Source organism: Colias eurytheme, chromosome 25 (genome assembly GCF_061535395.1).
Source record: "Colias eurytheme isolate Ceu_HAF_F1 chromosome 25, ilColEury1 Martin Lab GWU primary, whole genome shotgun sequence".
Taxonomy (NCBI): domain Eukaryota; kingdom Metazoa; phylum Arthropoda; class Insecta; order Lepidoptera; family Pieridae; genus Colias; species Colias eurytheme.
The window spans coordinates 8,083,818-8,102,406 of record NC_143004.1 but is presented as its reverse complement, the minus strand read 5'-3'; the positions used below and the strand labels follow the sequence as shown (position 1 = coordinate 8,102,406).

Below are 18,589 nucleotides of genomic sequence, written 5' to 3'. Positions count from 1 at the left end.
GGGTGGAAAGCTATTTTTTATCAGTGCTACCAGGGATCGAACCCGGGACGTCTTAATAATGTTCACATTTTAACAACGGCAACAGCATTCATAAAATTAATATTATAAACAATACAATTTATTTTAATAAACGATGATTCGTTAATATTAGATATGTTTTGTGATATCTTTGCCCTACAATTGCACACGGAGATTAGATTTTTATTCACAGAATTACTTTATTGTTATTATTTATTGTATTTGTTTTTGTTACTAAATAATTAATGATACCAAGTATTCATAAAATAAAATTAGTTAGTTCGCCCGGCTCCGCCCGCGTCGATCCATTCGAAGAAATTTCTCGCCTCCTAAAATTCCATTCAGCATATACTTAGCCGATCAAATCTGAACAATTGTCGAATATCTATCTAGAATGAATATAAAATAAGTACTAGTTGACCAAACTTCTGTCAGGATTCTGCTTTCATGCTTTCATTGCTGCTTCGCTCCTACTGCTAGCTTGCGCGAAGTTTTTTAACCTTTAGGTACTTACCTACCCGTTATGATTGTAACTAAATACAAATAGTAAATACTTACTTCTACGGATCTAATCATATCCTGATATTAGTTCCTAAAAACACCTAGCAATCAGCTTTATAAAATTAGTACCTAGCATAAAACACGCTTTTCATGCTCTATAAATCTATGGCAGTCTTCAGTCTGTGGTCTGACGTGTTTATGCAAATACAATCATTTGCATGCTACAGTGGCGTTTCCTCGCATAACGGAAAAGATTCATGTTATCTAAATTCTAAAGTATAGTTATTGGTAGATTAATGCACCATGATTAGATTGTTTTCTAATGAACTGGTGACGTTTTAAATTGTTGAATATCTAGAATGGTGTATTTTTTCGAGGAATAATTTATCGTTCGATAACTTTGTTGGATAAATATAATATATAGGTACCTATTTAACCTAGTCAATATGTCTAGCCAATTATTTAACTAGATGTCTACAGACTGGTGAAAGATTTTCTGAATCGGTTTTGGTGCTTCGATGCTAACAAAAATTTATTTATAATAAGTTATAACATAATTATCTGCCTCTTTATTAAAAAAAAAATAATGTACCTAAGTACTTACCAATTTTCTAAAAGTAGTTACCTAAGTATTAAATATTAATTAATAATTAACGTAGGTATAATTTTGACAAAGAAAATGCATAGATAATAGGAAAAAAATGAAGAATGGAATAATTATCCTTGCAGATAAGCTCATTTATTTGTATCAACTTAAACAATAAGGTACATAAATAAGCACATAATCGATAACAAACTATTTAATAGTGTAAAATTAATGTCATATTAAATTATAATAATAATTAGCCCATTAGTTCGCACATACTCCGTTTTCCTTAACGAGAATCCTTTCTAAGCCTTCATTTAGTCCAAATTGGCATTCCTTGATATGGTCAGAGACTATTTCAACGGTTTCGTCATTAATTCGCTCAGCTTTTCGCAGTATGTTCACTAAATTCGTCATTGTGAATATTGATTTGACGTTAACACCGTTCGCTTTCAGCACACTAGCGCCACCTTGTTCCCTATCGAGAACTACGACAGCGTCTGTGACTTGTAAGCCCTCGTTTCGAAGTGTTTCAACTGTTTCTAGCAAGCTGCCGCCAGATGTCACTACGTCCTCAACGACGAGGCATTTTTGGTTCTTTCTGTACACGCCTTCCAGAATCTTTTTGGTGGCGTATAGTTTTGTTTCTTTTCTCTTCATTATCATGGGCGTGTTCCCGTTGACTGACATGACGGCTGCGAAGGGAAGCGCCGCGTAGGGCACTCCGCACAGGATGTCGTGCTCTATTTCTGATGCTAGTTCTAAAAGTTGTTGGGATACTGCGCACTGGAAGAAAGGGTTAGGGATTAGTGTGGCTGTTTGTTATTAAAACTTTTCATATTTTGTAGCATTGTAGACATTAATATAATTGTTTTAAAAATTCAAATGGAAATAAATAAATATTTTAGGACAATTTTCACACACGGCACAATTTGATCCCATACTAAGCTTTCGCTTGTGTTATGGAAACCAGATGGCTGATAAACATACATATTATATAATTTTTAAATAAATACTTAAGTATATAGATAATTAACACCTAGACGCAAGAGCAAATATCTATGTTCATACTTCATCACACAAATATTTGCCCCGAGTGGGAATCGAACCCACGACCTCTGGCTTGGAATTGGAAGGCAGGGCCAATACCAACCAAGCCAACCGGTCAGTCAAAATATATAGGTTTTACCACAGACTAATAATAATATACTACGTATACAAGTTTTACTATTTAAAAAACTAGAAAGGGACTCAAAGGTCACTTCCTTTATTATAAATATCATCAAAACTTATTTATAAAAATATAAGTAAAACTAAGCTATTCCTAAATTATAGGTAGGTATATCGTCATCTATACTTCAATAAAGATTGAAAAATTATTGATTTTTCGTTTTATTTCTGGAAATATTCATAAAAATATTAGCTCTTATAACTTAGAATATTAATATCATCTTTGTATAAAGTTCATCTCAATCAAAACAAAACATAAGTAATATTATCTAATTAAAAAGCAATAAACTTAAATGCATTCCGCAGAAACATTAAACAAAGATATCTTTCATATTCAATTTATTATACCTATCTCAATACTATAGAATGTAAAATAAATAACGAAGCATTATAATTATTTATAATGTATTCACACACATTGCAATATTATAAATCCATAATTATAAGTATGTTATAGGTATTAATAATATCTTAAAGCTAAAGAGTTTGTTTGCATGAACGCGCTAATCTCCGGAACAATGGGCCCGCTTTGAAAAATTATTTCTGTGTTTGATAGCCCACATATCAAGGAAGGGTATTATAGATATTAGATATATCATCAAGCTAAGATCAATAGCAATGCGGGTAAAACCGCGGGGAACGGCTAGTTATAACATAAATTACTCCATGATTTCGATGAATTATAGAATTTCTTAGTCATAAATAATTATATATGTATATAAACAACAGTAGGTACCTAGATTACCTTATTAGATAATATAAAATAAAATTAATATTTTGATTCAAATTATAAAGCATAATTTATTTAATTTAAAGAAAGAAGAAGAATTTTGGTAATTGGTATTAATTTATAATTTAAAAGCACAAATTAAATTTATAAGTTTAAAAAAATAGGTAGGTATGAAGGGTAATTGGAAGGTAATTAGTGACTAAAAGGAAAACCCACAAGTCATTGATTTCCGTTCCGCGAACGAGCACGTGTGCTTTCTCATTAGAGGGTTGATTTCCACTACCAACAGGGGTATTCTATTGTGTTAACCAATAATTTAATAATTAATAGCGTAGTTTTCCATAAATTACGTGAAAAACTTTTGACTATTTTCTATTTCTTTGGTTAGAAACTGTATATTTTGGTGATTTTGCTATTTTTAGGAGAAGACCAGATTTTTATTCGATAAAATATGACCTATATGACTCTATAGTCTTCTATATAAGGTATATATGTACTATAGTATTTTATATTTAATAAAAAAATATTGCAAATTAGATGGGTTCAGGTATAAGACAATCGAAAAAAATAAGACTTAAATCATGTATGGATGCGTATAATAAATGTGATATTAAATGCTCATCTACCTACTCCGTGCAATAAATTAGTATAAATTAAATTGTCTATGGCAACATCTCCTCTAAGCTCGCTAAGTAAATAGTCTATGCTAAAAAGTAAAAGTACATTATATACCCGGCGAAATTCGTACCGTGAACCGTCCGCCCAGACAATGAATGTCGTGTTACCTTTTAGCTGAATTAATTTAGGCTTTGATGAACGTAATACAGATACGTAAATACGTAATAATAACGTGGCACAGATAATATAATACTGTCTAGTGTCTATCTTGGTCTATAACAAAAATCTTACCATCATCTTAGGATGTGACACAATAACCCGCAGGTCGAAGTATATAGGAGTATGTCTCCCCACCTTCGCCTCTATGTCTCCAAGCCTGACCGCACCAGCGTCGAACAGCTGCACTGCTAAGTTTTCTAGCTTATTCATCTTCTGGAAATGGAGAAGACACATTGAGTATTATTAGTGCTTTTCTGTCGGTTGTTTCAGGAATTTATTTAGAGCCTAGTAACATAACATAGTGATTTGTATTGAGTTTTAGATGGTGGTGTTTAGTAGGTACATCTGTACACTTATGCTACTTTACGATATTTATAAAAAAGTGCAATAAAGAACATTTGAATAAATTTTAATGTTGTCTGTACTCCTTGTTTCATTTAAATTAATATCTGTCTCGGTCTGGTAGGACACAGAAGGCTGATCACCTACTTAATGTCCCTAAAGAAAATCGATCAGTGAAACAGATGTATAATGCATCTGCCCCTTACCCCACTTGGGGACATGGGACTTCACTCACTTGCTTACCCATGTTTTCGAATTGTTAGATTCAGAATTTATTGATATGTATCTATTGCTAGCTATCTATGCATTTTATTTCTTCATTATAATAATTATAATTAATTTATTAATATTATAGCTGTGACGTGGCGCCCGCGTCGGTCGCAAATAAATATACTTATAACCTAACCTTTTTAAATGTGGGAGTCACCTAGTTCAAATTAAACTGGAATTCAAGTAATAGATACCTATCAATTTCGTTAATACGTAAAACATAATATTCACAAGCGACGTTTAAAAATAAACTGACATTCAAAGTGTAATTTTCTTAGATGAAGCAATATTTAAGTATTGGTTTGAATTATGTGTCGACTTAAAATATCTGCATATTATTATAATTGAATATTACAGGCACATTATATTATTTGTCATGCAAATGCTATTTGCATATTTCTAAAAGGACAGCTAGTATAAACAACTCGTAGGAATTTTTAGAGCATGTAGTTAAAAATAATCTACCTACTGCATGAAAATCGCTTGAAAGTTGAAACTATGATATTTTTTTAATTCATTTTATACCAGACTTAGTAGGTAGGTATAATAAATAAATTATTTTTTAAATAATACCTACCTTGTACAAACATTTTAAGATATATGTCATTTTTAAGTGAAACTTCCTTGGCGCGTCCGTCCATCGTTATGGAGTAAGGCGACGATTTTGGTATATTTGAATCTTGCCAAAGAAGTTCCACTTCTGTCACGTGTGCTCGACACACACACTCTTTTTTTGTTTATCTACAATTAGTTTACCTTAATTATTTTTTTAATTACCTTCTATGAAACAAAATTAAACACAAAATGATCTCATTAACACTATAATAATTAATATTACTTATTTTCATTGTTTCGATTTCCTATCCTTGAATATCGAGTTTGTATTACAAGGTCTCGATCGAACTATATATTTACCGTTATTTAATATGTTTATGAAATTTTTAATCATATCAAATAGTCCACCAATTAGTAAATACTACGTCAATCATACAGACTATTATAAAAAAACCGGCCAAGTGCGGACTTGTATACCGACACTAGGGTTCCGTACAAGATGGTACAAGCTTCACCTAAGCAGACTAAAGAATTTGGTTAAAATGTGGTTAGCGGCTAGTACGTTAGAAAAAAATAGCGCCATGGCCAATGTCACCGGACACGGACTTGACAAGACTGACTACTTACTGTGATTACATTGCATTTTAGTAAAATTATTATATGTAGGTACGGAACCCTAAAATCAAGAAACTAACATTGCATTTGTCGCTTAGGTTACATGTGTGTAAACTGTATCTCGTAGTCAATTGGTCCCTTTCAACTGTGGATAGCTTCCTATTCAATATATTATTAATACACAATTGATTTTATAAGTGACAATTGAAATTTTGGGCAATTACCCCTATGGCCTTTGCTATACTTTTAATTTAATCGCTTGCTGATCGACATTCGAGCTTTTGAATTTCTTATAGGTACGCAGTGCGCAGTGCGCTCCACTTTAGGTATCGTGAATCGTGATGAAACATATTAAACATCGATATATTATAACGTATCGTTATTATACAAGAAGAGATTGCTCCAGAAGAATAATGCGACCTATCTATTGATCAAATAAATATATACTTAAATAATTTGGAAAATCCAAAAGTGCACGCCTCATAATTTTTTTTAATAATTATTTATTAATTATTATTTTTGTTTATTTAATAACAATTAAACCACATCGAATCAGACCCTGAAAAATGAAAGGGTTCTATTCCTGAGCATACTCAAGCGTAAGAGAAAAAAAAAAGACTCGATTAGTAAAGTATTTCGGTCGCTATCGTGTTAACAAGAAAATCCTCCGCACATACAGACACACGGACGTCCAAGACAGAACTTTTTTAAACTGTTTTTTAACTAGTTTAAATAACAAAAATGACATAAAAAATATCATGAATGTTAAAAATAGTGTTTTTTCTTAATATGTGTGTGTATGTATTATCTTACAAGTGCAATGTATGATACATATAAAGACATTTTAAGTTTGAAAAATCAGATGTTTTGCGCGAAGTGACAGTAGTACCACAGACTAATAATAATATACTACGTATACAAGTAGTACCCACCTCAACGCTTCGCTTATGAGGCGTGCAATATCTAGATGAACCATATATGAGACTGAGAGTGATAATAGGTTTTTTGTTCGAATTCGAATTTTTACTACCTTTTTTTATATCATAATGTATTGCTATTAGCTTAATATCTGATTGTATTATTATTATTTGATAGGTACTCGAGCAATATTATTTTTTAGTAATTATTATACTTACATGGATTAAAAAAAGAAGTCACTTATTTCATACTTATTAGTTATTTTACTTTACAATAAGTCAATAGGCAATGCTTTATGGACTTCATCATCATGAATGCTACCATCAAGGTGTCCATTTCTACCTAGTTAGTAGTTACTGTATTGCCTATAAATTGTTTTAATTTTAACGTTTCTCATTTTATCGACAAGCAATCCCTATTATAAACGCATATCTTGCGGCTGTAGTGGTGCTGTATACGTACGCCACTCGTAATATATTGAATTATGACGTAATACTGTTGATCTGAAATAAACAATATGGAAATTAAATATATTTAAATTTCCACACATATAAATGAATCCTAACCTACACCTATAAACATTTATAAATAAATATAAGATTTTATTCACAACATGAAAATAAAGATAAAGAAATAGTTTATAAATACTTTTTAGGCCGAGCACAAACGTTCGGAAGTATGTTTCTGGAATTCGGAAACCTGAATCTCGAAAACATTATTCTTAAATATGTAAATTCTAAATTAAATAATAATAAAATTTAGAGGTGCCATTTCCAGGTGAAACTGCGGGCAAAAGCTAGTAATTACATATTTCCGAACGGAAAAACCTAACGTTCGTTTTTTAAAATTTTTTAAGCATAGCATTCATATTTCCGACTCTGGATTCGATTAGCAAATCTAATTCAGAAAGGGAAGAATTTTCGAGTAATGACTTTCTGAAATTAGAGCTTTCAATAGTCTATCTATCTATAAAAGCACCTGCAAGTTGCAACACCACTACTAGCTTTGTCAAAATTAACTAGACGACGATTTTTTTTAAGACGACTGAAATTTCAAAAATCTCTAGGTATTGATTTCATTTTATGTCCTACTAGCTTCCGCCCGCGTTTGATAAACGGTAGTCCATGTTCTTTCTCAGGGTCTAAAGATTGTTTGTTTCCAAATTTCATCAAAATCAGTTGAGAGGTTTTAACGACAGACAGACAGACAGAGTTACTTTCGCTATAATTCGGAAAGTATATTTATAGACAAAACCCTGGAACTTTCCATAACATATGTTTTTTGTCGTCTTGATAATTTGACAACTAGTTCATAAACTGGCTCACTCTTGACTTTTTTATGTTATTCAAACTGTTTTATAGCAAAATAACATACTATGATTTGAATATTTCGCATAAAAATGTCGAATATATCTATTTAAATACTGTTTCTAATAGGAAGAAGTGATAAATAGTATTAAAATATTTGCGAAATATATTTTTTGCTAGAGTACGTTACATTTAAAAGGCCAGTAGCTATACATGGTTTCAAAACAAAGTAACTTTTTCTTTTATCTTTACACTAGCTGCTGTGTCCCGCTGTTTTAGCAGCATTTGCATTGCTCCGGTCCTATTGGTCTTTAGCGTGATGATATAATATAGCCAAGCCTTCCTCGATAAATGGGCTATCTAAAACCGAAATAATTTTTCATATCTGTCCAGTAGTTCCTGAAATTAGCGCGTTCAAACAAACAAACAAACTCTTCAGCTTTATAATATTAGTATAGATTATCCTTATTTTCTGTAACAATGACTAGAGGAAAACATTGTGAAAAACATACTGAAGAACGCCAAATTTCGACAACATAAAATATAAGATGAATCATGGTTCTTCTAGGTTTATGTGACTACAGTTGTAAAAAATAAAAGCTCATGGTGACTCTACAAACTTGATTGTGATTGCGTACACGTAGGTATAGTTAAAATATTAGATTTAGCTTAAATTACTAAATAGTTACTAAAGTCCATTTCACAAAAGAAGTCTCGTGGGCAATTATGGAACTAATTTAATAGATGGGGAGATCGGCCAATTAAATTACTTATAGGTATCAATTTTTATCTAAATATTCGAGTCGTAGTAGTTAATAAAATGAACGATATATAATTTCCCCCATAGATTTCCCCACATTTATCCCTGGCAATATTATTAGACGCGCGTACAGCGCTGCGTCGCTTTTTTTTTTTGTGTGGTGTCTCTCAATGTTAGCCAGAAGGGCTTCTACATTTTAACGCGGACGCGGGGGTGAACTGAAGGTTCACCCTGGTAGCGACATGCACAAGGGCGTCCCCCCTTGACGGGGACCACGAACCTCGGCTTGAGCTGTCGCTTGAGTGGAGGAGGCCAAAGGGCCCTAATCGGACGGGGGCGCTGTGTCGCGTCTGCGGGACTTCTTTCCTGAAATGGACTTTACCTACGTAAGTTTAAGTATTATGAAAATGGACTACTATGATTTTAATTTTAATTTTTGGGATTTTATTTTAAAGTGTGATAAAAATGTGGACAAGAAATAGTATAGAGCAGTGAATTATAATATCCCATTGAGATAATTTATAACTAAATATAAATGGCTAACGAAAAGTTCTGATTTTATTTTTATTTATCTGTATAAAATTAAGTTTAGGTATACTACATGACCTGATTTCTATCATAGTCACAAAAATTTGGAAAATCCAAAAGTGCACGCCTCATAATTTTTTTTTAATAAATATTTATTAATTATTATTTTTGTTTATTTAATAACAATTAAACCACATCGAATCAGACCCTGAAAAATGAAAGGGTTCTATTCCTGAGCATACTCAAGCGTAAGAGAAAAAAAAAGACTCGATTAGTAAAGTATTTCGGTCGCTATCGTGTTAACAAGAAAAAGGATCCGCACATACAGACACACGGACGTCCAAGACAGAACTTTTTTAAACTGTTTTTTAACTAGTTTAAATAACAAAAATGACATCAAAAATATCATGAACGTTAAAAATAGTGTTTTTTCTTAATATGTGTGTGTATGTATTATCTTACAAGTGCAATGTATGATACATAAAGACATTTTAAGTTTGAAAAATCAGATGTTTTGCGCGAAGTGACAGTAGTACCCACCTCAACGCTTCGCTTATGAGGCGTGCAATTTTACGTAATATATAAAATACTAGCTGTTGCCCGCGACTTCGTCCGCGATTAGGTCGTTTTTCGTCATTCGTCGTTTAAAAAAAATACGTGACACTTTATTTTTGAATGTTCTTAATTATTGTCTCTTATAAAATTTAACTACTTACATTAAAATTGAACACTCTGATAAGAAAATCTTAAAATCTGAAGAAAACATGAATGAATGTGATTTAAATTCTACATTACTTAGTATCAAAATATAATAATCTAAATTAAATGTAGATAAACAGTTTGAGCACACCATTATAGAATATGTACTTAAGTATTAAATTACGTTAGTTAAACATAGTAACTTTACTAAAAACACGATGACTTTCTTTCGCGCTCGGTACCACAAACTAAGCATGTTTGTGGTAAGTGGCCCGCGTGACGCGTCACTTGACCCCCTGCGAGTTCCCCTCCGTTGCTATGCGAAAATACATTCGTTGCTCTATTTTAGGAAAAATTTGTAATACTGTGGCCTGGGCGTTATAACACGTCCAGGGAGTTCCTGAGTGCCGATATCACCATCTTGAGGAAAAGCTTCTAATGTCGATTTAAAACTGCATACATACGAATTAACCTGTTCTAAAATTGTGAAATTCCACTATTCGTTGTAGTCGAATACAAAATATACCTATTAAAACAAACTTAGGTTGGCCTACAGGCAAAAGGGATCCTATCAAATGGTAAAATTGACCTTGTATCTTAAAAGTAAGCATGAACGGACCTTCTGATAATTATTGAGCACCAAAGGATCATTTGAAACGCGCAACTATAAGAGCGAATATTGTCTAATAACAGTTTACATTGCACAGTATGTTCCTCTAAAAGTAGTGATTTCAAAGGTTCCGGTGTATCTTCAAATGAAAGCCGACTCCTTACTACACTTTAAAGCATTACAAAAAGAACATACTACGCCTTTACAGAAGATGATCTGTAATCAATTGTGAGGTTATAAGCAAACCCACTTTTATATTTGTCAGACCACACCACCGAATTCGTAGATTGATGACGAAATCTGTCTGCAGTAAGACGGGCCTCTCGCTATTCGTCCGTTTCCAGAGACCGAATAGTTTCAATTCTTAATCTTTCATTAAACAAACTTATTAATCTTTCTTGTCTCATATAATTGTAATATTCGCGTCCCTACTCTAGTCATTGCTTATACTCATGTTCATCTTCAAGAGATTGAATAATATTATGATGCACCCTATTATTTGTCAAACGGTCTTCATATTGAGTAAAGTTTCAGATTCTCGAGATAAAATATGACTGTCGTGATCAGTAGTGAGACGTAATTCCCTCTCAGTGAGGGTTTCGGTCTCACGGGATAGTAGGGGAGACCGGGTTTGGTTGTCTCACGGGTTGGTTGTCACAGCGGTCTTAACACAAAACTGAACTATCGAATAAGTCTGTTGAACAGCGTGGCAAGAGCGATACAGTGACAACGCTGTCCCCACTTCGCGTCAGACCGCCCCGATCTGCCGTGAGGGCCTCACACGTGTTTATTGTTTTCGCACAGATTTTTTATGATATGAGGGCCGAATATGCTCCTCATAACATCACTTTTTGTGAACGAAACGACAGCGCGGTTTAATTTAATGCCAACACCATTAGAAAAAAGGATTATTATTAATTGTGAAAAAATATCATGATTTAAGCGCGTCACACACGGTGAAGATACTATAATATTTTATCTTAAGATACTGTTATATTTTATTACCCACAAAATTTCGCGTCATTTGTAAAGGGATGGCGGTTCTACAGGGGTCTTAGTACGCAATGACAAAAAGAATAAACCGGCCAAGTGCGAGTCGGGCTCGCGCACAAAGGGTTCCGTAGCAGCAAATATAATAAATTACAGTTAAATCAACCTATCTCAAAAACTATAAGAGATACTTTGATCAAACCAAAAATCGTTGAAAGAGTTAATTAGCATGCATCACCTCTATTTTTTTTAGAATTTTATACCCCGTAGTTATAAAAATAGAGGGGGGGGGACATACTTTTTACGACTTTGAGAGCTGATATCTCAAAAACCGTTCACTTTAAGAAAAATGTTTTTTAGAAAACTTTATATCATTTTAAAAGACCTTTCCATTGATACCCCACACGGGTATGTACATCGAAAAAAAAAATTTCATCCCTCAGTTACATGTATGGGGGGCCCCACCCCCAATTCTTTTTTTTACTATTTAGTGTCATATTTTTGTAGCGGTTCATACAACACATATTCCCATCAAATTTCATCACTGTAGTACTTATAGTTTCCGAGTAAATCGGCTGTGACAGACGGACAGACGGACAGACGGACAGACGGACATGACGAAACTATAAGGGTTCCGTTTTTGCCATTTTGGCTACGGAACCCTAAAAATGATGGTCCGAACGCTGATACCGGATGCGTTAAGATACTGTGATATAAAATATAACAGTATCTTAAGATAAAATATTATAGTATCTTCACCGTGTGTGACGTGCTTTGCACTATTAACACTCTTTTAACATAAAATATAAGTCTGTGAGTGTGTAAAAATAAATCCAGCTAATTACACATCAAACTTATGTTTATAATTAGGTATACGACATGAAAATATATTAATTACCAAGCAATAATAATACAGATAAGCAGTGGTGGCTCAGTGGTGAGACCTCGGACTTCAAATCGATAAGTCCGGGGTTCGAGACCAGGCGAGCGCGCAGGAAATAAATTGATTTTTCAATTTATCTGCGCATGTTGTAACATCACCACTGCTCGAACGGTGAAGGAAAACATCGTGAGGAAACCGACATGTCGAAGAATTAAAACAGTTCGATGACATGTGTCATCCGCCAACACGCACTTGGCCAGCGTGGTGGATTATGGCCTGTACCCTCATAGGAGGCCCGTGTCCCAGCAGTGGGAACGTATATGGGCTGATGATGATGAAAAATACAGAAATAAATACTGAACATAAGTAGGTATAATAGATATTAAGTAGTATTAGTTAAAATATACTTTGACTGTTAGTCAAAGTTTATTTTTACTAACAACATGTAAATGAAGAAGAAATAATAATTACCAACGAACTAACCTTTTCTATAATACTTAACACGGCACATTTTTCAAATTATCTTGCTCAACCCTGCTCAAAAATTTGAGGGTTTTGTTGGAACTTTAATATGTCAAAACTATGATATATCTAAACTACGATATAACTTGCTTGCGGAAATGCTCATTACAATTGTGAATCTAAAGAATAACTAACAACATACTATTCAATTTTATTGAGCTGATGAATATCTTTTGCCTGGAAGAAATCACCGTCGCCTAATAAATATACTGTGTTTTCTTATAAAACCGTTACATAATTTATTTTATCTATTTAAATAATGAAAATGATATTATATTTATAAAATATAAAACATATTATGTAAAATGATTAAAAATAAATAAATGAAGCAACTACGATTCAAAGAAAACATCTTTTTCAGTGTTAAAATGCTCTTAGCAATCCTGGATGATGAACTGTATCATGTACTCTGATCCCAGTACGGTCGGTACCTCGATAGCCATAACGATAAATATTATAATCAGATAACCGCAAAGTCAAAATAAAAACATTACTTGTACAGTTGTTTGTGCAAAATTTACGTTTCATTTGGAATAACATTTTTTTCGGTACTAAAACGTAGTCGTTTGATATGTGGTTGGCTGCCCCTCCTCTCCTTCCTGAAAAATATCCTCCAAAATTTCCCGAGATACTTCCAATGATTGAACCATTGGACGTTGGACATTAACTTCAGTCAAAAATTGACGAAGCGGATGATTACTAATTTCCACTTAATCCTCGCTGCTACTATCTTTACCATCAAATCATCAATTTTCAAGTGGTGTTGTAAAAATATCAGCAGAAATCGTCTTCCAAAGGCGATATAATTTTATGAGCATTGAATCAGTAAATAACAAAATCAAAAGTTAACTGTAAATCTATAAAAAAGCTACTTACAAATAAAATTTTATCAAAAACTACTGTTCCCAATGCACCTCAAAATAATAAAAGAATTCATCATTTTATTATTTCATTCTAAAAGTGTAATATAATACCTACCAACAAAAAACATGAATTGCTATCATTATAAAAAATAAATACCTATAAGTAACAACTTACTTTTTGTGGGAACGCATGATGGTGAAAATTCACAAAACACGAAGATTGCATTTGATATTTTTGGTTTTATGGCATTCAATTGCTTTATAAATATCACTACATAGTATAAAAAAAGTCGCTTTCTCTGTCCCTATGTCCTATGTATGCTTAAATGTTTAAAACTTCGCAACGGATTTTGATGCGGTTTTTTTAATAGATAGACTGATTCAAGAGGAAGGTTTTAGTATATAATTTATTAGGTTTTAGACAAAGCGGACGAACCCGCGGGCTGTAAGCTAGTAAATTTATAAAATACGAAGATTTTTAAAATTGTAACTAATGAACGCAATCAATATTAGATTAACTGTAGATAATGGTGTCTAGTTTTACTTAAAATAATAAACATCTACCCTCACTTTAAAAAATGTAGTATATTTATTATTTACACGAAATATACCTTATAGGGAAGGGAAGATATGGGCTAAAGAGTTAAATAAATAACATAATTATATTTAAATTATTAATTTCCAACTGTGTATTCGGTAGTGTTAACATCTAAATTGATTTGATTTTTACGAAATCTCATAGATGGCGCTGTTACAAAATTAACATCATACAACTTACATTCTTTAAACTATGTTTCTCTTCCCAAGTTACTTAAATGGCATAATTTTTATAGTGTCAATCTAGATATTGTCAAACAACATATTATATATGCGTCATTTGATTATTAATTTCCAATAGTTAACGTGTGTTTGATTTTTCTAACACTTCATAGATGGCGCTGTTTCAAATTTGTCTTTATACTGCTAAGATTCATTTAACTGTTTCTCTGCCCAAATTACGTAAATGACATAGTTTTTATTTTGTAAAGCTAGATAATAGCATGGCTTACTCGAAACCAACATTTAAACATGAGTCTTTAGATTGTACGCTGTCGTAGTACACGGAATATGTAAGAAAAATAAAGGCTCACAGCTCCTCCCCCGAAGGTGGTATCATGATAATATGTTTAAACTATCCTCACCCGACCTCTTAGGAATATTCATGCAAAATTTGAAGTAAATCTATGCAGTACTTTTCGAGATTAGCTCGGTCAAACATACAGACAAACAGACAAACAGACAAACAGACAAAAATTCTAAAAACTATATTTTTGGCTTCTATATCGATTATAGATCATGGATTATGTATTCTTTTAAAAAAATATTCAATGTACAGTTTTGACTTTCCTACGATTTTATTATATGTATAATATAGATGTGTTATTCAAAGCGATCTTAATCGCGGACAACTATCAAGACCTTGATAGTTTTTTCACAAAAGCTTAACTCACGAAAATAAGCATTAAAATGATTTTAACTTCATCTTATATTGAATCATTTTACATCAGACGAGCGAATGCTCATTCTAACCCCACTATGTCAAATTATTTTAGTGTAAACAGGCGTAGAGCATTCTTTCGTTGTTCTTAGTGCGTTCGAAAATATTCTATGCTATTACAAAATACTGAAGAACACTGACTTCGACTTTTCGTTTACACTAAAAGGTCACGAAAGAATGCTCTTGCTCTAGTTCTAGCTCTTTGAACTTATAGCATCACTCCATAGTCATAGTATAAAACAAAGTCGCTTTCTCTGTCCGTAAGTATCTTTAAAACTAAGCAACGGATTTTGAAGCGGTTTTTTTAATAGATAAAGTGATTCAAGAGGAAGGTTTAGAATAATAGTTTATTAGGTTTTAGACAAAGCGGGTGAAGCCGCGGGAGGTAAGCTAGTATATAGTTAATATAATACTATACTATACTATACTATACTTATAGTATTATTATATTATATTACCTGTGATATCATTTTCTTTAGGTACTTGCTCATAGACACATATACCAAAAGCTATTTGTTTGTTAACCGCAAGTATTAATTGACTCGGAGGATCGTGTATCGGTTTTCTGGGTTATTATATAAGGTAGATTTAACTTTAGAATACATATTATATAAAACTAGCAAATCGGGCGAACTCCGTTTCGCCACCAGAGACACCTTTTCTTTGCTATAAACCTCACGGAGCCCAAGACCTTTCCAACGAATGCAAAACCACAGACTAATAATAATATACTACCTAAGTACCTACGTATACAAGCAAAACCGTGGAAATCGGTTCGTGCGTTCTGGAGTTATAGCGTCAGGAAGGAAAACCCAACTTATTTTTATAAAGTAGGTAGATGTTTATATATGTAGCTATTCTACTTGAAAATCTTTACTATATTATGCAATATTATGTGTGTTTGTTCGCTTGTCTTGCTGTCACGACTCACGTGTCATCGGAGTGATTTTCAATATACTACATACTTTTTTACCGCGGTGTAACATGTGAAATGGGAATTTCCTTTGATTATGCGGGCAATAAGTAAGACTTTTTGTTTGTGGACAGCGGCCAATATCGACACGAAAGTTGTCGAAAAATATACCTACATGAAAAATTCCAAAAGTTTAGAATTTCACGAATATTCTGCACGATTCTAATTTTGTCCATAAGAGGTTTTACAGTAATTATACAAAAAAATGGCCACTCTTCTGTTGTTGTGATCTTGAAAATATTCTCGAATAGTCATAGATACGAATCTACTAAAATTGTCGTATAAGAGATTTTATGAGATATCGAACTGGTTTTGTTTGTAAATCAGGCAAGACTTATTTATTCAATAACATTTGTAATATCTATATTTAAATTAATGCCTAAAATTGCAAAAAAACCTTAGGAACCTAAAATAAGATACGTAAGTAAAGACGCATTAAAAATTTCCTCCTTTTTTGGTAGTCGTTAAAAACTATGGTAAGTGGTGTACCGTGTTTATCTAAAGTTTAGAAACTACAACATGTATCAGAGGGTAAAGATAATAGAGTTTTGGTATACAGTGCAATAGACAAAAAATATGATGACTTCCGTAACACAGGATTTTCCTAGCTAGAAGACAGCCGCATTTTAAAGTGTAGGTATCGTATTCATTTGTGACCTTAATAAAGTTTTTCTATAATGATTTATATATTCTACGTGGAGATTATATATATCTGGAATATATAATATAATATATTATATATTCCAGAGATCACTGCATAGTGATAAGGCCGCCCTTTGTGCTTTCTAATCTTATTTTTGTAACCTTTATGTATATTTTGTTTTTTGCACAATAAAGTGTTAAATAAATAAATAAATAAATATTCCACGTGGTTACAATTAGTAGTCTATTGTAACCACGTGGAACCATAAAAGAAAATTAGTTGGATTTCATTTACATATTTTTCTTTTATGACATGTAAAACTTTTTTAAAATTGTACGCCACATGGCAGATCACAGCGGATCACCTCATACAATGTAATTACCTATAATACCTGTGACTCACAATAAATAATTTGAATTTGAACTGTTGTAAGTGGTTTATGAGCAGTTAGAGGATAGACAGGCATAGGCATAGTGCCTACACCTAAACTATAATGTTCTTACTTATTGCTTATTTATGCATATTTATCTATTCTTCGTATATTCTATTAATAATAACGTAACATAGTGTAATGTGTACCGTCATCATAATTACATAATAGTTTAAACTGAGGAGTATGAGAAATTATTGACACCCTGACTGTGGACGCCCTCTGCCCCTCATAGGGGACATAGGACAATGAGTATGAGAAAGAATACTAAAAATTTCATCATGATGCAGGATTCAAAACCCGCATCTTTCGTCTTGCCGGGGACGTGTCACGTGACGCCTGCCTGACCTCTCGGCCACCCGAGATCCCGATCAGAGCAATTTGTTCCATTCTATCGGTTTTATTTGTATAGCAAGGGACACCGGACATCCCAAATTCTACTCGAATCCCACCCGTGTTCGAATCCCACCTCGTGTAGGAGTTGGTGTTGGTTGTACATTGTCCCTATGTTATAGGCTAGCTATGCATGTAGGTGAAGCCGAGCTTATCTCTACCTGCAGTATTATAATATCTGGGTCTCTAATTTAATTATATAAGTAGACTAGCTAGGTAGGTATATGAATAAATATGAAAAAAATCATAGGGTCATTTATGCAGTAAAAAAAGGTTGATGTAGTTAAGTAGGTATACCTAATTAGGTACCTGTAGTTTTTATTTCACCACATCAATGTAATCTGTGCTAATATAATACTTAGGTACAGTTATAGATATCTATACAGGTGTACATAATATATATTATGTTATTATATTTTTTTACAATTTACTATGTATAGGTACATAAATTAAAGCTAGTTATTTGTGCCAGTTCAAAAGATTTAAAACCCATCTCCTTTATTGTTATTGATCTTTAAAATTACTGAGATAAAATATTATGATTGATTACAACGAAACAGTCACTTCAATAATATAATATGGACAACCTGTCGCAGATATTATCAATAACTCACTATAAAGTAAGTAATAATTAAATGATTCATTCATCAGATAAATTACGATCATATAATATTATAATAAATAATTCTTACCCTAAGTTCTTACCAATATCACTTGTAAAAAACATACACTTCACTTTTTAATTTCGATCACTTTCACATGTCACATTTAAATTTGGCGGCACAACTGTCACTTTTTTTTTAATTACTGGCTAAGGCTTTTTCTGACACTGACTGTTGCCTAGATGAC

At 32.6% G+C, this 18,589-nt stretch overlaps 1 protein-coding gene across 1 annotated transcript; it reads right to left on the bottom strand.

The window, feature by feature from the left end:
- Nucleotides 1–1,243: 1,243 nt before the first annotated feature.
- LOC149897780 (uridine 5'-monophosphate synthase-like) lies at nucleotides 1,244–18,589 on the bottom strand. Its single transcript, XM_090116361.1, has 3 exons — nucleotides 18,446–18,589; nucleotides 3,975–4,115; nucleotides 1,244–1,891 (listed from the first exon to the last, which is right to left on the bottom strand). Exons 2-3 carry the CDS (start codon nucleotides 4,110–4,112, stop codon nucleotides 1,370–1,372), a joined length of 660 nt encoding a protein of 219 aa, XP_089972487.1. The 5' UTR covers nucleotides 4,113–4,115; nucleotides 18,446–18,589; the 3' UTR covers nucleotides 1,244–1,369.

Bases quoted from the DNA above. Each gene is read 5' to 3' on its own strand.
- LOC149897780 (XM_090116361.1), bottom strand. From the start codon at position 4,112: ATGAATAAGCTAGAAAACTTAGCAGTGCAGCTGTTCGACGCTGGTGCG. The intron at 1,892-3,974 runs GTAAGATTTTTG...CCTTTCTTCCAG, and splicing joins TGTCACATCCTAAGATGATG to TGCGCAGTATCCCAACAACT.